Genomic DNA, 24,314 nt, shown 5'->3' with positions numbered 1-24,314 from the left:
TAACGGAAATTCTTTCCATTGTGCCCTGCTGATGTTTGTGCAGCACAGCAGCTCTGGTGCACACAAGAAATTGGCACTTTCTGCTTGTTATATGTGCAAGAAGAAGAACACTAAGGAGTTTAGCAGATATTTATGCTCCCCAGAACAGCCAGAGCTGACTCACATTTATCCCAGCTCACATAAGTTATCACAATCACATTACTTTCAGCAAAAACATCAATCAAGACAAATTTGTGCCAGGACCACAAGGAAAGAACTATTTCATTACAGCATGCCTGCACTGAGAAGTTAACATCTTTCCCTTAGGAAATGTCAACCGCAACACTGCAAAACAAAACAAAACATAAATGAAAAAAAAAACAAACAGAAATTATATTTGTTTGTCTAAACATTAAGAGCCTAAAGCAGTTTATAAAACACCAGTGATGGGATTCCGCATGAATCTCAGAGTTAAGCAGAGATTCTCTTTTCACAGTATTCAAAGAACATATTAATAATGCACATAGGAAGTCTACAGAGGGAAAGAAAAAAAGATTCTGTCTGTCTTTGGGATGAGAGAATCAAACATGTAAAGACCTTTCTTTTGGAAAAATATGGAAATCTAAAGGGATGGCTAAAACCTGTTTGCCAGTTACCACAACACAGTTAGTGCGTGGTGAAAGGACAGACATCTTGCACTTAGCATAGTGCTCATTTCTTTTACACAGTGTTTAACACAATCGTAAGAATCTAGAACTGACAACTACATTAAAGAATCCCATTTTCTGAACATAAAACACTCTAGAGAAACCTTCCATGCTTTACAATATGCTAATCATTATCAGAATTTTAGTACATTTTATTACATTATACATAGCACCATTGTTATTTATCGTTATCAGCACTGTATGACCAACAGCAGCACTGAACACACTGCACTTTTTTTAAGGCAAATAAATCCATTTAACAAGCACAGCAGGAGGTCAGACCTGCAAAATGAGTGTGTTATTTTTGCCTTCTGCACCTAAGCAGCAACACTCACTCATGCATCCAAGTGCAAAAGGCCACACACCCATTCTTTCCCTCTGGAGAGCACAGAGAGGTTCTAATGTGGAAGAGTTACAGTCACTGCTGTACAGTCATTGCTAACTGCAAGCAGTTAGCAACAGGACCAAGATTTACAGCTTTCATAGAATTTTGCTAAGTAGGAAGTAGCTTCATCACACTACAAACTGAAACCAAACCTCAGTCAGCTTACAGTCCTTTCTTCAGAGGCTCTTTGTTGTCCTGCAGAAATTTGAAAGAAACCTGAAATACTCTGTAGCCAATCCCCCATGGCTTCTCCCTCCTCTAGCTAGCTGGAGGCAAGCCCTTCCTTCTTGTGCTCCCCTTCACTAAGTCCTTGCTTCTGTTTTATACCCATCTCTCCCCAGCCAGGTCTATGCGACAAACCCTATTCAGTTCCATTCAAGCTAAAACACTGTTACCATGTCTCAGCTGTCCTGGAACGTGACCAGAGGACATCAGGTTTCCATCCTGCACAGCACAGAGGACAGATACTTTCATCCCTGGCTCTCCCACTTGAGAGTCTGGGAAATCAAATGTCAACTCATTCCTTTAACATCAGCTAATAACCACATGGCTGCAATATTTAACTCAGGTTCAATACTTGGTATTCTTTGTAGTTACACAAAAAACTTCAAAGACTATAAATCTGCAGTTGTGCTTGATGTATTATAGCAGTTTGTCATCTAAAAAATGAAATAGAACCACATTTAGTAGTAAAGTGCATTGTCATCACAAGATTCCATGTTTACTGTATTTCCAGTGATTTCCAAATTCTCCCTTTATCATTCCCTAACAAACATAAGGATGCTTTTAATTGCTAGAACTCTTGAGCTTTTAGATGCCTACTCCTGAATCAGGATTTTGCAGGTCAAGTTCTGCCCCAGTGTCAGCTGTCAAAGTTACCTTTTATGGCAGTCATGTTAAATACACACCTGTATAGAGTCATGAACTTAACTACTTTCATCCATGAAGTTGAAATCTTACTGGATGGATAGGCCAAGAATAGGACAGAATTGAGATTTTCACTTGAATTTGTTCTAACTAAAGCGGACGAGAAATCTGCTTGCTATCCTCACATTGTTAACACCTTATCCTAAACATGAACCACTGGGAATAATCAAGAGACAATCAGTAACACTGGCAATAATCACAGAACAATGAAGTTTCCATTTGGTGCTCAACTTCATGACAAAATACTGATTTGGGAGGAAATAAAGACAGCAGACACTTGGCACCATTTCCAAGGGACGGAATCTCTGTTCTCCTCCTCTGCAACACACCAGGTGCAGAGATGCCGTACTGGATCCTACTGACAATATGCAGTGCTGAGACAATTTTGGTTATTATCACAGACAGTGCAGACGTGCTATGTCAGCCTTCTCTGGTATTCTTGATTTCAACACATTTTATCCTCTTTATCTCTTCAAACGTAGTTTACTCATTTTTGCAGTTTAAGGGAATGTATTTAATTCAAAGGACGTTTATGAACATTCAAATATATAAGGTCTTTTGAAGATAAGCTCTTTCATAGAGAAGACCCACGTAAATAGAGGGGAAAAAAAAAGATTATTTTTCCTCAATTGCCCCCCTAAATCTTTAATTCCCACCAAAAGGCTAGAAAGTCCCAGTAGAAAGCCTCTATTCCTGTTCAAGCCCATTTCTACCTGTGACCACAAGGCTTGTCTGCTGCAAAGACAGCTGGCTGGTGAGAAAACACAGATCTGATGCATAGCAATCTCATGTCTAGCTTCTGCTACTGACGTAGATATATTTTTAATAAAAAAGAGTGAGTCTGGTCCCTAAAGATTACAGGGAGCAGGAGGAGAGCTTACCAGATTCCTGACAACATTATGAGTTTCTGCCTCATTTTACACTGCTGCCTGTGCATCAAAACTGCCTGGCAGTAGGATTAGCAGTTTCTGTAAAGTCAAACACATTTGCGTTTGCATAATTAGGGGTAAAACAGTAAGTTGTAGGAATTTTGAAAACGGATTACATTTCTAAACAAATCTCCATTCAACATCTGACATCACTATCATCCATACAACATACTCCTTTTGCTCTTCGAAGGAAGATTGATTGATCTCACAGGATTCAGTCATTTTTCTTGAGTTAGTATTTCTTTAGGTGCCCAAAGCAAGAGCCCTGAAACATACGGAGGGAAACAGCACTCCTATTCAGAGCAAAAACAGCACAAAAAAATGTTCTCACTTTTGCAAGTGGCTTTTCTTAAAACAGGACAAAATGGCTAAAGAGAGGCTGCAAGTGACAGAGAAGTGACAGAAAGGGTGGGAGGGAAGCATTTGATATAGAGATATGTTGTGATACCTTTTATTCCAGTGCTGGAGACACTGGACCTGGGCCACTTAAATAGATCAACTGCTTTTGTTCACTGACGTCAGTGTAATGACTACAGCACAGTAAGCTTTACCACAGTATCCACAGAAACAATTTCAAATTTCAGCACTGTAACTGCATAGCACTACTAAATTCAGACCCTGTCGCTGCACTGCTTTTTACAGGGTTGGTGCGGATATAGGCTTAGATGATGAGCACATAGCTCTTTCTCCTCCCAGCTGTGCCAGGTGAGCAGCTGACAGCTTCAAGACCCGCCAGCTTATCCAGCACTCTGCCCATCATCTCAGCTTCAACATTAAGTCTCTCTTTCCAGGAGCTTAGGGAGCAACAACCAGGAGCCGGAGCAGAATCAGAATCAAACCACATGCTCACACCCAAGTATGGAGTCTGGCAACCTTGTGAATTTGCAATTCCTTTCTTGCTACCTGTTATTTCCAAAGCAAATTTTGCCCAAGTAAAACCAGAATTCAGAAACACCGTTTTTCTTTCTAATTACACAGTTTTATGAAGCACCATGTAACAGCTGTGAAATCACAAACCTTGTCAACTGATTTTACAGGCAAGTACAATATCTGCAAATTCACAAGGGAAAAGCAGTTGTAATTAAAAAAAAAATAATCTTATACTTTACTGAGTTCTATTTGAGAAAAGTTGTTTTTCCCCAAAAATGTTTCCTGTTACTCTGATTAAATCCATTAGTTCCCTCTAATGGGAACAGCACTTTGAGACTCCATTGATCAATGCGATCATTGCCAACACTTTCCAATTAGCTTATATTAGCATTATTCTTAACTTTATTTATAACTATTCTTTAAATGTGCTTTCAGAAGACAAGTCATTACTCAGGATTTTATTATGCACAGTCACATTAAAATTATTTAATAGCATTTCCTATTATCTCATTAAACCTTCTAGAACGGAACTCAAACTTTGCACTGCTTTTTGTTACATACGCAAATATGCAAAACAGAATCAGATTTTCTCCAAATACAGGAGCCTATTACTGACATCTTAGATTGGGTACCAGAATAAAGATATATGAGGGAGTTATCAGTAAGGATATCCACAGCACTGAATTTCATGTTCCTCCCCTGCTATTAATCATCAACACACGTGCTTAGGAACCAGGAGAACTAACCTTGCAATGGTAATACCAACACCATATCTGAGGGCTTCCTTTCTACTACTAAAGAACACGTTTGCTGGATCCCATCAAAATCCTGCAACAGAACAAGTTCCAGACTCATACCTAGAGAGTCTTGGCGTGTGACAAACAGGCATTTAGTTAAGCCTGTGTCAAAGCAGATGGGAATTAAATACATCTTTATAAATACTTAATTTTCATTGCTGTTTCCAGTTCACTTAGTAGAGTGCAATTCAGTCAGTGCAGCAACTGCTACATGGAATTGAGTCATGGGTCAGCAACTGGGGCAGAATTCATCCTCTGCCCATTAAGTACCATAATGTTTTGACCAGTAATTTAGCCAGATAAGCAGATTTTGACATAATATCCTGAGAATTAACTATTGACTTTCTAACCAATAAATTCCCACTGATAAAGCAACACTTGTGCTGTCCAGGGAGTAGGCCTGGGCTGATACTTACTTGAGGTCACTGCTTACTATGCACTTTGTTCTGCAAGAAGAACCTCCCTTGTGTGATGCAGGAGTCTGGAACCCAACACGTAACATCATCTTTATAACTTAAGAATTTATCTGAATTAAGTTCTTTAGATTTCAGCCGTTGAAGATACATTTAATAATCTTTATATTGTCTCTGTATCTTGAGTAGTGAGCATAACATTTGGGAGCTGCTGCCTCAAGACCCAAACAGGTTTGTCTTGATGGGAGAAAGGGTCTGGGTTACAACCTCAGTTCATCCTGGAGTTATCTCACTACCAGGAAGTCTTTGATGGTCATACCCTTGCCACCTATATTTCTCTTCAGTGGACTTTGTTCATCTTGCTACAAGGCCAGAAGTCTTGTCAAGATGGATTATTCCTTCTGTATCAGTACCAAATAAATCAGTAACAATTTCTGACTAATCTAGTGGATACTACTGCCTTCTTTGCCATTGGAAAATTCTATTATTTATATTATAGATTAAGGGAATAATTCTACTTGTGGGTCAGAGATATTGCTATGCCTGATAGATTCTCATTGTCCCATTCCAAAATTTGATTTTTCTATTAAATGTATATTCCAAACAGAGACATAAGATTTTAAAGTTGATGCTCCTAAACAATATGCCTTCCATATTCCCTTACATTTCCAACTCCTGCCAAATGTATATATTTAGAGCTTCCTGGGTACAGCTCTCAAATGCACAAAGTCCTTTTACAAACGCAGCACAGGGACATGCAATTTGTCTCAGTGTCACAATCTGCTTTGAAATGTCAGTGAACTCTCACCATGAATAACTTCTTCTGGTCTCCAGGGGATTTTCACACACGTTACAGGAAACAAATCAGCCTTCAGCAACACCTTTGTGCAGCACACTGCATTTTTATTCATTTCTGTACTTCTCCAAACTTCTATTACGTGCAATGCTTAATTTATGTGCAACAGTCCTAACTTTTGTCTCAACATCATAATACTCAGGTATGTGCAGAAGGAAACCACTGCAAGTACCAATTTAACATCAGTTAGTGTGGTTACTTAAATTTCAATGCAACGTGCATTTTAGTTTGGACTTTTTAAACATCCACTCTGTGAGAAAAATACACTGCTTTACTAAAAACACTTACATGTATACGAATAATACAGTAGAAACAGCAAAAGAAAACGGGGTATTTAATTAAAATGGGAGATAAAAATATCCAAGCCCAGAGAAGAGCAAATTCAGCTCTCAAAACCTGGTGGCCCACAAAATCTGGTGCCCCTCATCTCCTTCACTTCTCTCACCACCACCTGCACTCACCCTGGGATCTTCCTGCATTTGCTCTTCTAACTCTGGATGTCACACAGCATGAATAAAAGTTACTCCTCTGAGCACAGCTTCTGTTGCCTTCAGGCATCAGATGCAGCTCCTTGCAATCACCCTGAAGGCTCTGATGCTTGCTGAAATGGAAAGGACCAGGGAGGGAGCAGAGCTGAGAAAGAGAGGGAGAAGCCTAAGCCTCCCATCTTCCCTCCCGCCTTGCCAGAGGTGCTATTTTGGCCTCCAAGCAATTCCTAAAAGTTTCTATCTCAAAACTTGTTTTGTTGCTGTTGTTTCATTGTTGTTGTTTTACTTTTTTTGTTTTTTAAACTTGTCCCATATACTCTGGATGTTGCACACCTTCTTGGCTTTTAAATACTCACACTATGTATTGATAGCACACATTCAACAACATTTCAGAATACAAAATATTATTTGAAACTATCAATCTGTTTTTCTCCAGATCCTGAACATACAGAGTGGTGTTAACCCAGCAGTTCTTACCAGTGAATCAAAATTACCACTCAATCTGTCAGCCCGCACAGAGATATTCTGCCGAACTTCTCTGCAGAAAGCAATGTTAAGATCACCAGCTCCTGAACTCTTCATGCTACATCAGTATTTATCTCACTGTTCCACACAGCGATGCTACCGCTACTGGAATTCCCTAAGCAGCACATTTGCTGCTATGAGTGCACACAAGTCCAGCTCTTTTGGGACTGTCAGACAGACAAAAAAATCCATAGGCAGCTGCCTAAAGCAGTAACACACAGCTGTAAGCAGCAAGGTGCAGGGTAGACTGGTCTCCTTCTGGGATGCATTTTGAATGAGACCTTCAATCAGCACCCTGATTGCTTTCAAGGCACACCAACACAACTTAAATCATCATGTATTGCCTACATCGTGGAGTCAACATTCACTGGCCAGATTCTGCATTCAAAAACCTATTCAGAGCTACAGTTTTCCCCACAGTTGCTTCCTGATCTTGCTGCAATTGCCACTGACACACTTGCACAGAGACACTGGGAGAAGCAGAGTGTTAAGTGAGCTGCTGCATTTAACATTTTCCTTCTATCCACCCTCATTTTAGTGAGTGAATTAGGTAAACAGATGAAATTCCATTTGTATTTTCAATATAATTATACAATAAATCCAAATATTCTGCCAAGTCTACTCTTCTGTGTTCACAAACCATAATAATAATCAAAACAAAAGTGCGAGAGGAAGGGTTAAATCCGAGTCTATTATGAATGACAAAGATCACTGGATTTCATCAAGAAATCCCTGTAGGAAGCTTAATTCTTTGTTATCTACCAGATCGTTTATCCTGAATTAATGGCCTGCATGGAACAAAAAATCTGCCAAATCCTTGGGTGATGTGCTATGATGGCTACAGTTGGTATTAAGAATGTACACAGAATTCTGGTTAAAAAAAAAAAGCATTAACTGATCATGATTTCTGTTAAGACAGTCTATTCTTATAAATTGGCTTCCAGAAACTTTCACAAGATGAACTGGAGAGAATCTAAAGAGGTATATGAGAAAAGAAAACCTAAAAGCAACATTTATAAATTTACATTTAAACTTTATTATTAGCAAGTATGCCAGCTCTTTCATAATCAGATACTATCAGCTGCAGTCCTTTATAGGAAACTGGTTCAGTAAGGCTAAGTTCCAGCTCTTCACACGAAAATGTTCAGCTTCCTAGTCAATTGAAAATCAAAATAATTGCATTAGCAAGGCTTATATAACTTGCTTTATTAAAGGAAGCATGATAGATTTTTTCTGAGCTTAAAACTGCACATGTCTTAGTCACTGCCAGTCACAAGGACCAAGCTCTTACCATTGGCATATGCTACAGATATTTCCTGTGGGAAAACATTAGAGGACCAGCACTCTGGAAACATAGCAGCTCAGAAATCTTTTTATCCATCTGAAGTTGTGCACAGAGATAAGACATGGAGAATGACAAATGTATATATACCTTTTTTCTTCAAAGAAGAGAAAACACGCTTTTTCAAGCAAATACATTTTCAGGATACCAATGCAAACAGTCGGTAAAAGCCACAGAAAGATGCTGCTCTTTACTAAAGGAGCAGTCTTTTCTCCGCAAACTTGTGTAAATGTCTCATTTAATAAACCAAGGAATAAGGACTCCCTTATTCCTGTGCAGAAGCTGCTGCCAGAACTGCACCTGTGAGCATAACCCTCATCAGAAGATCTCAAGGCAGCAATCCTCACATCCTAAGTCCCCCAAAGGGATTTCAGGAAATCAGATAATTTTATGGACAAGCCAAGCTTCTACCATTCTTTCATAACATGAGAGGATAGTGCCACATAGCATTTTTTTCTTCATACAAAATTTCTCCAACAAATGAAAGGCTATCACCAAGCTTCTCTCATCCTGCAGACTAAAGTAGAAAATACCAAGGCAGAGATCATCTCATTATGTGCTCATCATAAAGCATAATAGGGACCCAAATTTCATTAGCGCTTATCACTCAGCACGAGTGCCTGAACAACCAAAGTGCATGGGAACTGCTTCCAGTATCTCTACCCTGACACCAAACCCACACATCACTTGTAAAAGAATCAGATGAAGTTCAGATAAGTATGCTGTGAGTAGGTGGACAGTGAGGGAGTTCTGAGATATCTCATTAACTGCACTGCTCATTAGTGGACAGGACAGTGCATTTCCAGCACTTTTTGGTCTTCAAAGACCCTTTTTTAAACATACATAAAATGGATAAGCAGGATACGTGTTCCCCTTGTCATCACAACAAGCCTATGCCAGCCTTCACAGCATGTTTCAATTTGCGTTTATCTTACTGAGAAACAATCCAGCAGCAGCAGCTAATGATCTTTTTTGCCCTAATGAATTTACCTTGAGAGAAACCTACCTGGGGCTCTGTGCTGTTCACACTTATTAAAACATGAAAGCTGGACTAACTCTGCAAAAGACGTTGGCGGTTAACTCTGAAGTCAGTTAAATGTCAGCGTTATGAACCAGGAATCAATTCAGGCAATGCAACACTGCTCATATTAAAGGTGATGCCTGCAGCAGCTCTGTACTCAGAGCAGGGATCCTGAATAAGCCACACTACAGAGGAGCAGGGCCCAAAAGGCAGCTCTTTTGGTGTAAGGAAACAGGGGTGCCAGGAAAGCAAAAAATAACACACAGCTGTTTCTGTTGGCATAGATATGCTTAGGATAACATGGGCAAAAAAAATGCTGTTGCAAGACGTGTGCATGCAGATCTCCTATGGACAGACACCATCACAGTATGGGGCAACAAGTTGCATAACACATGTGAATGACTGAATAAAAAACTATAAATAGTATTTATTTGTAGATATTTCTGTCCTGAAGCCAAGCTTTGCTCCACTTGTAAAAGTCACATTCTTCCTGGATAAGAAATACTGCCTGGATACCACAGTATCCAATACTTCAGCTCCTTCCCAGAGTGGAGGGCCCACCAGCCTCGCCTTGCAGTCTGTATGGACACACAGCCACGTGCTTCCCCACCTTTCTTCTTCATTAACTAAAATAAGGAGCAGAGCTGTATCACAGCCTTGTGGCAACAAGCAACAGGCAAAGCACAGGCTGCCCAAGCAACAGCGGTGCCAAAGCCTTTTGCTCAGTATCTGCCTGGGGGAATTACTGAGTAACAACAAACATTCCTCTGCATTGCTGTGTGACCTCACTTATTTCCCAGTATATACAGAAGCAAAGCACTTAATTTTAAGGACAGAGTATTATAAATGCTAATAGGTATACAATAAACAAAGTAGAATTGTCTATAAATCTGCCACTTTATCTGCCAAGTGCCAGTTAAGGTAAAATGAAAATCACAATCCCTGTGTAAGAAAAGTTACATAAGTCGGCGAGCAGGTTCAAAACCAGAACACAATGCTCAGAACGTTGCATTCATCTGTAAAAGAGAGCAAACCATCAGATGAAAGGGAGAATAGGCCTGAATATGATTAAAGCCCTTATGTTCTTCCCAAATAGCACTGAATTAGACTTGCTGAAGTCTGCAGATTTAAAATACACAATAATAAATGTGAGGTATTGAGTCATCGACAATTATTTTTAAAGAGCAAACTATTTATAAAGAAACTGACATCTGTAAAAGACAAGAAGGACTCACAGCTGATGAAGGAACAGTCTACGGAGTTTGAAGCTTTTGTTATTTTGTTTTTCTTAATGTACTTTGCTTCACCTCCATTTCTAAGTCCAGAAGTGTCAAACTTCAAACTCTTCCTTTTTGGCTTCGCCTGGAGAAAGAACTATTGTGGCCTTCAGAGGTTTTGTCAAACCCTTCACACACCTTTAACAAGATGCTGACCCTTAATGCAGTAGTACTGTTAGCTGAATGTGTGAAGCTAAGTAAGCGTTACAATACACATCGAAGCCTCCCAGATACCCAATGGTCAAATGTCACAAACATCAATTCCTTTGGCTCTTTGGAGAAGACTGAGTTCCCAACAACTGGACATCCTGAAAAGGAATGCTGTGCTGAGTTTCCAGGAAGAAGCACAGGGCACCAGTCTGCCCTGTTGTTAGCATCTCTGCACCGCCAGCAGCCTGGGCGGATCAGGCCAGGGACACGATGCCAAATTTTAGTGTTTTCCCCATGTGTACTGCAGGCAGAGCTGCACTGCTTTATCCTGCTCTCACATAGAGCCTCCTCTCCATAATCAGGCTTACCCCATATCTGCAGTAGTCCAGTATCCTCTTAACACAGAGGATCATCCATATTGGATCAGATCAAAGGTCAGCCTGGCCCAGCATCTTCTGGGACAATGCCCACGGGGGAAATCAATACAGACAAAGAGTAGGGCAGATCCCAGGAATTTGTTATTTTTCTTATGTTTCCTGAAGTTTTTAGCATTCACAGCATGGTGCAGCAGACTCTATAGCCTGCCTATGTGATGCCAAGGAACTGCAGGCAAACCTGAGTGATGCAGCGGGAAGTAGAATGGTAACATTTCTTGTTCCTCAACATTGCACCACTGCTCCATAACCAAAGAAAGATTTTAAGACATCAGTACAACTACTGCATTCATTAGTTTTATTGGAATACTCTGAGATACTTTGGTTTTGGGGCTCTGGATCTTCCCTTCATGTCCCTTCCTACACACGGTCCATATTGACTCCTTTCTTTGCCTTTCTTTGTCCTGAGCAGCAGACGCATTACTCTGTAATACCCAGTGAGAGAAGATCATTCTAAGTAGTTTCTGATGGTAAATGCCAAAGTACTTCTCATCTCTGAGATCAGAAAAAGTTAGGCAAAATGTAATTCTTTGTCCATAGGTAAATAACCTTTTGATGGAATCTTCAGTTATTGGAACTATTCTCACAAATAACTTTTTTGCTCTTGTGATGCATCTGTTGCATTTATTTCTCCTCTTCTCCTGAGATTTCCCATGTGCTGTAGACATTTGAAACGGCATCTGATAATTCAAGAAAACAGCCTTATCTATTCCATTTGTCTGATTCACTTTTTCATAAACATCAGCAAGAACAGAGTAAGATATTAGGTAATAATACCCAAAATTCTGTCTCCATATTATTGTTAAGAAACATGTGGCTTTGGGGATGGCAAAGGTTCCATCCAACAGAGCATTTCACAAGAGGACATGTATTTAAAGGAAGATGAATAGAAGGAGCCACCCAATCACTATCACACAAAAAAAGAGATTAGTTCACCTTGATAAGGTTTAAGTCATGGGTGCTGTTCTTTCCTTCTTATTATTTACTGCAGAGAGCATCTTTGAGTTACATTAAAGATGGGTATTGAATAAGGAGAACAGCTACAACTACATAGTCATTCCTGACCCCTCATGGAGTTTTCTGCAGTCTTCTCTGCTTCCTCTGCAAGAAAAGCAAAGTGAATAATAAAGCATATTTTCTATATAAAAGGGTGGAATTCATGCTGTATTTCGAGCTCATTAAAATATCATCATGAATAAGGCAATACAGTATGACATAACAAGACCCCTACGTTTCTGGCTACCTCAGTGAGTACAGGGTTGGCTGGTTTGTTTTGCTATAATGCAGGCAGAACAAGGACAAGCATTACCCAAAATTAATCATGCAGCATATCTATTGGTGAATGCATAATCCTTGCTCTTCACATTTCTCCTTTCATAAGAAGCTGTCCCTCGGACAGGATCTGAGTGAATTTTCTTCCCTGGAGGTATGAGGACCAGCAAACAGAGCCAAAATTCCCACATAATCAGTCCAATTTCAACAGCTGGAATTTTAATATTGCTAATTATATTTGCTATAAAAATTGTACCTCTATTAACTATGAATTTTTGGATATTTTAAGCTTGGAAACAGTTACGGAAATGACAAATGAAAAATAACGACCGTATGTAAAACAGCTTCCAGAGTTCTGATAATTGCAATTATGTATCTTAATGAAATCCAGCATATCAGATTAGTTTCACAATCTCTACTCCTGAGTTGTATTACCATGACATCTTCCAACAAGAGAGGAGCAAATGGATTATAAATACAGACTAATTTTGTAGTCTTCTTTTCAGGCTGATTTTCTTGTACTTTCTGGCAATTTTTAAGAAAATATTTTCCAATTAATTGAAAGTCATTTAGTGCTCTCACCAAATTACTCCTCAATGAGTCCTGAGCAGATACACTTTCCTTTTTCCCTAGTGCCTTTGATTTCTTCTTTGCATGCACAGACATGCACTTAATTAAAACTTTCCATCCAAGTAGCATTAGCTAGACACACAAGGCATACCAAGAGGCTCTCAGGCTTCCAGCCAGAAAGCCAGCAGTGCTGACACCTTCCTTCATTTACGTTAAAAAGTCAGCAAAACAAGCAATTTATGACCACTATCAGCAGCAAAACAGCACAGACACAGCCTTTAGCTAGTACTGGTCCCACTGACCTGTCCACGTTGCCAAATGCAAGGTCAGAACACACTTTACTAAGTGTCTTCTAGAACACTATAATAAAATAAATCACTAATACGAACATTTAAAAAGGTGTCAGGGAGCAGCAAGAACAAATCCCATTAGTAGACAAAAGGATTTGTGAGGATACCTACCATTCACCACTCTGAAAATGTAACCCTGAGGCTTGATATGTACAAGCAGGGCACAGATGCATCACATTATGAAATGAGGTTTGGTTTTTATCAGGATGTCTGGATTTTTGTTAGCAAATAAAGATACAATGAAAAAAGCAAAAGCCTGTCATACAGCACTATAATTATGCACAGGAATTTTAAAAAGTATCTGAAGAAGGAGAAACAACTAAAAAAATCATGTAATTGCCAGAAGCGTTTTTGAAAGTCCATAAGGCATGACAATAGCTCTCATCCTGCGGTACCAGCTCTGCTTTGAAAGACTAATGGAATGCATCAGGAAGATGTCTGGCAAACAACAGGAAAGTGTATTTTTGACCACCAGTGTTGACTCTACAGGGAAAACAGAGCTAGATGATGGCCCTTACCTCTCTTAGGTGCTGATTTTCATACCTTTCACATTTAAATGGATATCAAACTAGAGCAGTTTTAAATTAAGACTAGTTTTCACGTGTGGTAGTACTGATAATCCTCTACACTACAGATTTACTTTACTGAAAATAAGCAAAATCCTACAAACTTATTTTTACAGCCAGGATCAGTTCTACTAAGACTGGGAAGAGAGAAACAAGTGGAGATATCTTCAAGGCTCTGAGGCCCAAGTTCAGCACAAATTCTGACCACAAGAAAAAATCCAACTGTATGTGAGAAATATTTTCTCGCTTTCCCATGCAAGAATTGGCTGAACTGGGGCACGAGAACCTCTCTCATCATAATCTTTTCATGTAAAGAGTATCTTAGAGTTAGTTCTACACACATACTCATGGAAAAGCTTTTTTTAGAAAATTCAGGTGAAGTCAATACAAATATAACAATACAATACAAAAATATTGCATTGGCTGCAGGAATGCCAAGGTCTGGGTCTCCTGCAGAGCTATAATGAATAGAGGTTCAATGGGCAACACACCTCTGTACTGTGAAGTGACCAGCCATGTACACAATGAGTTGTAAGTCTTGCTCAGAACTTTTTTGCCTCCTAAATTTTTAAAGGCTAAGGGATATGGAATCACAATAAAAAAGGACTCTGCAGTTTTCACCAAAATTAATGGAAATCAATCAAAAAATCAATGGAAATTGATGGCTTGAGAAATAAATAATCATTCTAATATTCAAACTGAAAAAAAAGCAAACATTTACTGAGATTTTAGGCTCATTTCCAATTTCAAGTGCCAGCCACTTTTGAAGAAGAAACTTGTAATATTAATGTTATAACTGAAGCTCAAATGTAATCCTACAATTATGGAATCTGCAGGCAATAATCAGACAGTCTCACGAAAACTCCAACACACATCAAAGAAATTCAACAGAAGAATTACATAATTCTCAGTACTACAGCTACTGAATAAAGTTGATGCAGAAAGGAAGATGATTTACTTTGACAAAAAGATACATGTGAGATTGGTTGGCTAAATCATGTAAGTGCCTTTGAAAGGCTCCAGACACGGCTCAGCAGAGCTTTTTGGTAAGACAAGCTTTTGTAAAAACTTCCCTGAGAAAATGTTAACCACTCGAGAGTAATTTAAAAAAACCTTCTTTTGTATTCTCATTTGTAAAAATACAGATCATGTCCCTGTATTCACAAACGTTTTATAACTAAGGACACAGGAATGTTTGCACAAAGCTGCTCAAAACAGCTTTTTTTGTTATTTTATTCCTAAATATAGGAAGGCAAAGCTTTGAACAGATGTATTTTCTACTCATTGTTACATATGCAGCCATTTTACTGTAGTTTAAGTTGCAGGATATGAACACTGATTGGGGTTTTTACCTCGTACTGGGTCTGGATGGGACGATGTTAGTTTTCTTCACATCAGCCCATCTTGTTCCATGTTCTGGATTTGTGATTAAAAAAGCATTGGTAACACATCAACCTCTCCTATGAGGAAAGGTTGAGAGAACTGGGATTGTTTAGCTTGGAGAAGAGAAGGCTCCGGGGAGACCAAATTGTGGCCTTCCAGTACTTGAAGGGAACACATAAATTGGAGGGGGAACGGCTGCGAGGGTGGATAGTGATAGGACAAGGGGGAATGGCTTTAAACTGATACAGAGGAGGTTTAGGTTGGATATTAGGAGGAAGTTTTTCGCACAGAGGGTGGTGACACACTGGAACAAGTTGCCCAAGGAGCCTGCGGATGCCCCATCCCTGGAGGCATTCAAGGCCAGGCTGGATGTGGCTCTGGGCAGCCTGGTCTGGTGGTTGGCGACCCTGCACACAGCAGGAGGGTTGAAACCAGATGATCGTTGTGGTCCTTTTCAACCCAGGTCATTCTATGACTCTGTGATTCTATTGCTGAATTGTGCTTGCATAGCATCAAGGCTTTCTCTTTTCCCTACTCTGCCCTCTCCAGCAAATAGGAACTGTGAGGACCCACAGCCAAGACACTTATCCCAGATTGACCAAGGGAATAATCCATGGGACACTGCATATCCATATGATGTGGTGCTCAGCAAAAAAAAAAAAAGATGATGGACAGGAGCACAAAGGGGTAACACTCAATCGTCTTCTAAAGCAAGCTGAGGCCATGCACTTCCGAAAGTGGCAAAAACCAGTCTGCCCACTGGAAGAAGTGAATGAATTCCTTCTTTTTATTCACTTGTCCTCACTTTCGCTAGACCTGCTGCCATCTTTATGTCAGTCCTTAAGTCCTCTGGCTTCCCTTTTCTCCTCTCGCAATGGGAAAGCAAACTGAGTAGGTGGTTGGCTACTGGCTGAGCTTAGCCTACCATACAATTTTTGTTATATTTACACTTCATTAGTTAAACATCACTACTTTGGAGTTTCATTTCATGATTATCAGATTAAAATTCTGTTTAGAGAAATGAGAATCAAGGAAACTAACAAAGGACAAGTTTCCAAGAAGTGCATGCTTAAGGCAGGTACCACATTACAGGGGCCCAATTCCTGGATGGACTCAGTCACAAGGAGTTTAAGAATTCTAGTGAAATCAGTCCTTGTGTGTGAACTAAAAGTAAGAGGCAGAGGATGCACAGCAGATGCTCAGACAAGGTAGAGTCAGAAAACAAGGAAACAGGTACAACGGAATCAGAGGAAGGAGTGCATGGCAAATAATAAATCCAACTGAAATAGGAAAACTAAGCAGATGAAAGATTTGAAAGAGAAGTCTCTGTTTATGGTTGAGTTCTTTTTTACAACCATACAAAGTTTTCAGGAAATACAATTCAGCCCCTTAAATCTGGAATCAGATGGCAGTGCATTAGTGTGAACAGTGAAGGTGAAGAAGAAAAGTCTTCCCCTGCTGCTACCTGATGTGAGCAAGCAGTCATTTATAATTGGATCGATGTGCTGAGTTCCATTTCTCCTCTGTCTTGTTTACTCCCAGCTAAAACAAATGCTGCTAAGCTATGGGCTAACAGAAGAGAGAGCCATGCTCTGTGCTGGAAGGATGAATTCTACAGCAGAGAGATAATATATGCACTGAAGGCTTGAGTTACCCTATCCCAAATCTTATGTGATTTATTAATAAATCTAAGTTTTCATTGAGCACAGCATAGAATAGATGTGAGGTAAGATATACAAAAGAAAAAAAACTTGAAAACAAAATCAGTATAGGATGTCTCATATTCTGTTGCCCTGCACACATTTGTATACTACATTGTGTTTGCTGCAGTTAAATTAGAAACCAAGTCTCACAGCTGCCTTATCATTTTGAACTATTGAGCCTCTAGGTCTCAAAGCAATAAAACAGTGGAAAACATTGGACGTTTGTATTTGCGAAACAGTAGCAAACTTAAAGAGAGTCCATGTCAATAGACATTATTTTGCAATCCACTACCATAACAAATTTTGACATTAACAAAGTTTATTCCATAACAGAGCAGAAGAGACAAAGCATGTCACAGCTTTATCCAAGTACAATCCCTTCCAATTACAAAGAAAGGGCATAGTGAGCATCATGTTAACTGAGGCCAAATCAGATTATTGTTTCTGTACACTTAAAAAATCCACAGAAAAGGATAGTGTTTAATACATACTCTTTGACCCACACTCCATCTAGTAGTGGACATTTACTGGCCACCTATTGGCCATGGTTTGGAAGCTGGCAAAGGGATCAGAACTAAAACAGGAATGGTCAAGGGCTAACGCTGATTTAAAAAAAAAAAAGAACAGAAATTTAGAAATCATATATAAATACAGACATGCTTGAGCTCATCTTTGAACAGGACAGAATAATTAACCAAGGGAAAAGAAGAAATAAGTTTTTATTATCTTGAAAAGAGTACACTCTTACCACATCAAGAGCTATTAAACACTAATTCTTTCTAACCAGAAAACCACATAGAAGAATATGGAGTCAGCAACTGACAGTGACTAAAAGACTGATAGACTGATATGTCTTTCCAAATCTCTTCATCCTCCCTCACGCATTATTTTTCCAGCTCAGTTATCATCTACTATCTTAATCATAACAACAGAAGTAGACACTGGAAGAAAGTTTGGGGTTTTTTTTTCCTACTTACCACAGAACTCAAATTGCTGCTGAAAGACTTGGTCTAAGAAAATGCAATAGTTTTCATTGAATCATAATCGCAGAACACTAGGTGTTCACAGGAACCTTACAGATCACTCAGTTCCAGCCTCATTCCATGGGCAAGGAAGGTCTCCTTTCACTAGACAGGTTCCTAGGGCTCCATCCAACCTGACCTTGAACACCTCCAGGAATGGGGCATACACAGCTTCTCCAGGCAGCCCATGACAGTGCCCCACTGCCCTCTGAGTGAAGAATTTCTTCCTTATATCTAACCTAAACCTACTTCCTTACAGTTTAAATCTGTTACTCCTTGTCCTGTTGCTACACACCCTGATAAAGAGCCCCTCTCCTTCTTTACTGCAACAAGACCTTCCCAGAGCTTTCTCTTCTTGAGTCTGAACAACTGCACTTATCTCAGTCTTTCCTCACAGGCGAGGTGCTGTAGCCTTTTTGTGGCCCTCCCCTGACCTGCTCTAACATCTCCACGTCTTTCTTGTCCTAAATGCCCCCAAGATGGAAGCTGTACTCTACATGGGATCTCAGAAGAGCAGAGCAGAGCAGTAGAATCACCTCCCTCAACCTGCTAGCCACACTTCTCTTGATACAGCCTGACCCAGGACAAATCCTGAATGTCTGAACAGAATATGATTTGGGAAGAAAACTATTTGCTTCCACGAACAGATGCTGTATTATGAAACTCTTGGACCAAAGGCCAAGCCTGTCAGCACTGGGCCACCCATTTCAAAGCACCAAACCTTACACCAGCACGTAACTGAAGTTAGCAGCTGTGCTAGCCAACAGCACCTCAGTTGCTCTATTTTTCCTCCAAAATAGCTTGAATTAAACCTGGTAACACTAGCCCTCGACAGCCTACGAGCTGACAACAAATTCTGTGGGCTCCCACTCCATTCTTAGCTCTACAACCTTTCTCGTGCTTCAAAGCAGTGCAGTAGGAAAGAGATGCCAAACAGTTATGGCAAGAGACAATCAGACTTGGATATGGCAGCTAAATTCTGATGAATCAGAGATACTAGTGCTGGTCTGTGCACTTCATGGTACCATGATAGTATCCTTTACCAGAAACCCAGTTAAAACACATGCCATAAAGTAAGTGCCTCAAAAAAAGGAAAAATGGATGCAGCTCCAGCAATGGAGTACTGCGCTTAAGCAAAGGCCCTCGTACTTCTCACCTGTTCTCACAAGTGCTTCCTTTAGTCAGCTGAGCTCATTTCGAGACCAAACATTTCAGCACAAACCAAGTTTTGAAGCATGATGATCTAAACTAGAGAAGGAAAAGTGATCCAAGTATGTCATGGAGGAGAAATACTTTCCAGACATGGACATCATTTAATTGACTTTTACAATGTAAAGATTCCAAACTGAAGAATATATATAACCATAGGTTAGAACATTCCTGAAAACCACAGTTAAGTAGGCAGTCAGCTAGAGTCTGCTGCAGATCCTGAGGCTGTGCTAATGTGGGGCCTGATTATCACCTCTTTGCAGAGCAAATTCCAATTCTGCCACACATAAAGTAAGTCCCTAAAAATAATCCCTTTCCTAGAGCCACTCACATACGTTTCCTTTCCACAGGAAAACAGGTGTATCAGCAATTGCTCTTGCAAGACTGAGCTGAGTATACAACATGAATAATACATCACATCAGAAACTCACTGGTATACTTATTGACCTCTGCTGTTTCCATGCTGGTGTCTACTGTAGATATAATTAATTGGAAAAAAAAATTAACACAATAGAGAAAAAGATCAGAGCAGAATATAAGACCACACAGGAAAAACACGACAGTTCTCCATTTAGAAGGTTGGGATCAGCTCTCAAATTAAACTGAAATCAAGAGGAATTCAGCTTTTTGTTAGCAGCATCAGTTCACATTCACAAAAGCTTCTTAGATAGCAGCTGAGAAACATCTTCATCATATAAATGTTGTCAAAGTTGCTCTGATAACACAATTACTTTTATTAACCTCATTATTCAATCAAATCAACTCAAATCAAAGACCATCAACTAAATACAAAGTAGTATGTAAAGTTATAAGGTAAAAATAAGAAAGGACCTGAGCTAGAGCATACCCGATAGTTTCTAACAGACTGGTGGCAAGAGGTAACACAGCCTTTGAGTCAGAGTGCTGTGACTTGGTTAAACGCTTTGCACTGATTATAACTGTCAGTGTTCTACTACAAATAATTCCAAATTTTTTCAGAAGAAAATAAATCTTGAATCATTTTCTCCTACAGAAAAATTGCTTCGTTTCTCATGGCATTTCCAAGGAAATACACTTTCCTTTTAGGAAGAGAATTAACATATCAAACCAAGATTTTCAGAAACTCTCAGTAGTTTTGGGAAGCTTATTTGTGGGAGCTCACAAACTTTACATCTGTAATAACACAAGATTTTCATATTCACAGTAAGCAGTCATATAGGAAAAATAAAGTCGAAAGGTACCGCAATACCGAGAACAAAATTTTTGGCAAGTATTTGATCACTGCCTAATAAAAATATGATACCAGTCTCAAGAATACGGGAAGCACTTTTTTAGTTTGCACATAGGAGTCTACTTTTAAGGAAGTCTGCTCTGCCTCTTTCACTCCCGTTTGGATAAAGCAAGAAATGGCAGAACGCAGGATAGTGGACAGCCAGAGAACTTCTGTTCCCCACGTGTAACTTTTGGCATAAAAAACCTCTTATTTGAAGACATTAAAATGTAATTTTGCATTTTCTATGTTAATCCATGAAAGGAATTTTCATTTCCACAGTAACCAGGATTCAATCTGAGAGAAAAAAAAGATAGATAATTAAATTTCAAGGCTACCAATAAGACATAATTCTTCCTTTTGCCATTGCTGTGAAATATATAATGCCATAAAAATTTATAATGCTGAGAATAGAGACAATCCTGAGAGGAAAAAATAACTAAATCAGCCCAGAAGTTTTACAGGTTAGTGTGAAAAACAGGCAAAAATAACTAATCCAACTGAACTACAATATAATCCATTTCACTTAGCATAAAGTCTTTTGTTAACTTGGCTTTTAATATCCTGCAGCACCGACTAATTTAAAGCAGAAATCCTCAAACGGTGAGGATTTTATATATATATATTATAGTACTATTAATAAACCCTCCAATAGTTATCTTAAATACATCACACTGCCAAAGCAACATACACAGTATTTATTCCAAAACAAGATCAAGCTTCCTTTTCCTGAGGTTACCCTAAAAAAATATTTTATTGGGATATCATATTCAAGTTAATAGAGTCCAGAACCAGAATTCAAACAGACACAAAACAGCAAGCTGAGTCTGATGCTTCGTGGGACATCTGTGTCCACACCTAACAGAAGAACAAGGGACCAGAAGTCCCAGTAGCTCCTGGCAATACTCTGACTTGAGCAGGGCTGCAACACACACTGATGATGCTGTGGGAGATGATGGTTCAGAAAACCAAATTCCTCTTTGCTATTATTTGCCACACTTGATTCCCACAGGTACAGCATATGCTGCTTCATACATGATTTTTCTTAGAGGCAAGCCAGCCTTTCCTCTTTCCAACCATTAGAAACTGTAAGCTATTACAGAAATAGCTTACCATTTCTATAACTATAGAAGGTATAAGGTAAAAGATACTCTGCCACCACACAGGGTAAAGGCTTCACTAGGTTGGTCATGTTACAGGCGCAAAAGTGTTGAAATACTTAATTAGCAGAGATTCAAATAAGCAAATATGAAAAACCTAGAAGCCTTCCAACAAGATTAAAAATCATGGAGTTCACACAAAGGAAGAATGGCCTACATTACCTCTGTTCTATGGAGAAACTGGAGAACCTTGTGAAAGAGCCACAGGTACAAAAGCTGATACCTGGAAATGTGGCTCAGCATGTCACTGCACAACAGTTCGAGCAGCAGCTGGAAGCAAGGCCATGCTGTCTGCTTACAGATACAGGAGCAGAACTGCACCACCCGGGGCTTAAAAGAAGCTCTCAGAAGGTGCAGATTAAGAAATGCAGATTTTTGAGATATTTGGATTATGACACTGCATCACGCAGAATGAGAGATGGAGGTTATCTTGTATTCAGTATAGACTCCCTAAAATGACAGAAAATAATGTATCTTAACCTGTGCTTTGTGAACGTGGTGTTATTTTCTGCTTCTGAGAACTGGAGGGATATCCTCCAGCACAAGTACTGTGTTTTCTGTCAGTCTTTCCAGGACCCATAATGACATAGGGATACTGCTTGCTTGTCTGCTAATGGCTTTTATACCACATACCTGCTAGTTAAAGTAGACCAGATCTGTACAGCAAAGAAAAAACAATCAAAATAATGGAAAGAATAATATATCCAGCTCATATATTTTGTACAGCGCTTCCCATGGAACAAACAAATTTTGTGAATAGTCACATCAGCTATAGTACTGTCTTGGAGATTAAAAGCATAACAAAGATGAGAACTGACCTCTTAGTGCCAAACATGATGCAAAGGAGAGCCTGATTCACATTTATAAATTCACTGCTCTGCACAAGCTGTTTCTGTTGACCTGGATAAAAAAAGAGAGATATTTAGACCAAGCAACTCAGGACCATGATTTTAAAATCCTGAACAATAATTACATTAGTAAATACTGCCCAGTGCAGCTTCAGAAAATACCTGTCAATTTTACAGAAATATATAGATAGGTTATCAAAACAAATACAATTTAATGTGTTTAATATTAACAAAAAAAAAAAAAAAAAGGATAAAGGTTATGAAACCTAAGAACAACTCTTGCTGGTAGAGCTTAAGCCTGATTGTAAAGGCAGTTACTGAGCACAAGACTTCAGTATACTGATATTTGGAAGGGCAACATCTGAAAGCGCCTGTTCTCTGAATGGAGAATTCATCTAACCAAGTGAAATTCAGGTGCCTTAATGCAAGTAAACAAGGTCACCGTGAATTGCTTGTCTAAACACGGACATATAAATTTACATCTAAATTGCATTTTGGTGTTCAGTTTGTTCAATGACTACCTTGGTAAATTAGTATTTTTTCCAGAAATGAACCATTAATATGAATAAGAAATGTCCTGAGATGGGTCTACTGAGACCCAATGACCTCAAGAAATCCTATTATTTGAAAAAAAAAACTTTTACTAAAAAAAAAGAAAATGTTACAGAATGATAGAATAATTTCCATTGGAAGAAAATGCCTAGCCTGGGCTTCAGCTTAAATCAGGTCTAATCAGATCAGGGTTTTCAGGGATATTGCCAGTTGAGTCCCAAACACCTCCATGGACAATCAATTCCACTACTTCACCATCAAGACTGCATAAGCATTTTTCCTAATACCTAATGAAAATCTTCAATTTTATGTTCACTGCCTCTAAGCCTATCACTGTGAACCTTGAAGAAAATTCTAGCTCAGTCTTTTCTATATCCACCACTCAGGTATTTGCTCATGGCACTAAAGTCTCCTTCTCACAATCTCTTCTTAATGCTGAGATGATCCAGCTCTTCAGCCTCACCTTGTATGTCAAGTGCTACAGCCCTTAGTCACTGTGTTTGGTCTCCATACGCTGACATCCTGTCATTACTGGGGAGCCCAAGTCTGGTCACAGTACTGCACAGTCCATCTTGTAAATATGATACTGAGGAAGGAACATTTCCCTGACCTTCTGGCTGCACCCTTACTCACATAGCTGAGGGATGCAGATGACTTCGTTTGCTGTCAGGGCACCCTGTTGGCTTGTGCTCAAATCACTGTTCACAAGAGAATTCAGATCTCTTTCAGCAGCACTGCTTCCCAAGTTCACAGCCTGTGCTGTTACAGAGGGTTATTCCATTCCCTGAGCAAGACCTTGTATTTGCTTTTGCTGAATTGTGCAAGGTTCTTGTCAGTCCATTTCTCCAATCTGGTCAGGTTCCCAAGTAGCAGCAGTTTCCTCCAGCACACTGCCCACAAAAACTGCTGATTTGCACTCTGTCTTCTCACTGGTGTCATTAATGAAGACACCAACAAGTGCTAGTCTCAGTACAGAACCCAGAGGGGCCACACAAGTTACTGGCTGAGCATCTGCTGTTTTCCAGCCATCAAGAGCCTCTCCCAGCCACCATGATTTTCCAAAGCAAGAGAGTAGCCTCTTAGAATCACAGAATCACCAAGGTTGGAAAAGACCTCCAAAATTATCCAGTCCAACCATCCACCTACCACCAATATTCCCCACTAAGCCATGTCCCTCAGTACAAAATCTAAATGTTTCAGGAACACCTCCAGGGACACTGACTACACCACCTCCCTGAGCAGATCATTCCAGTGCCTGACCACTCTCAGAGAACGAGCATTACCTAATGTCCAGTCTGAATCTCCTCTGGAGCAACATGAGGCCATTGCC

At 39.5% G+C, this 24,314-nt stretch overlaps 1 protein-coding gene across 7 annotated transcripts in view; it reads right to left on the bottom strand.

The window, feature by feature from the left end:
* The window catches only part of OXR1 (oxidation resistance 1), a 241,077-nt gene that overhangs the window by 185,214 nt on the left and 31,549 nt on the right, over nucleotides 1-24,314 (bottom strand). For 6 of the 7 annotated variants that reach the window (XM_042869630.1, XM_042869625.1, XM_042869624.1 and 3 more), the window contains one exon: nucleotides 22,403-22,484. In XM_042869630.1, the coding sequence (XP_042725564.1) occupies nucleotides 22,403-22,419 (17 nt within the window). In that variant the 5' untranslated portion in view covers nucleotides 22,420-22,484. Of the gene's footprint in view, nucleotides 1-22,402; nucleotides 22,485-24,314 lie in introns of those variants that run through there. The other variant, XM_042869627.1, reaches the window with a different exon arrangement.

This window comes from Lagopus leucura, unplaced genomic scaffold, assembly GCF_019238085.1.
Source record: "Lagopus leucura isolate 7727_CA_CO unplaced genomic scaffold, USGS_WTPT01 Super-Scaffold_100002, whole genome shotgun sequence".
NCBI lineage: Eukaryota > Metazoa > Chordata > Aves > Galliformes > Phasianidae > Lagopus > Lagopus leucura.
This window is presented reverse-complemented; position numbering and strand designations above follow the sequence as displayed.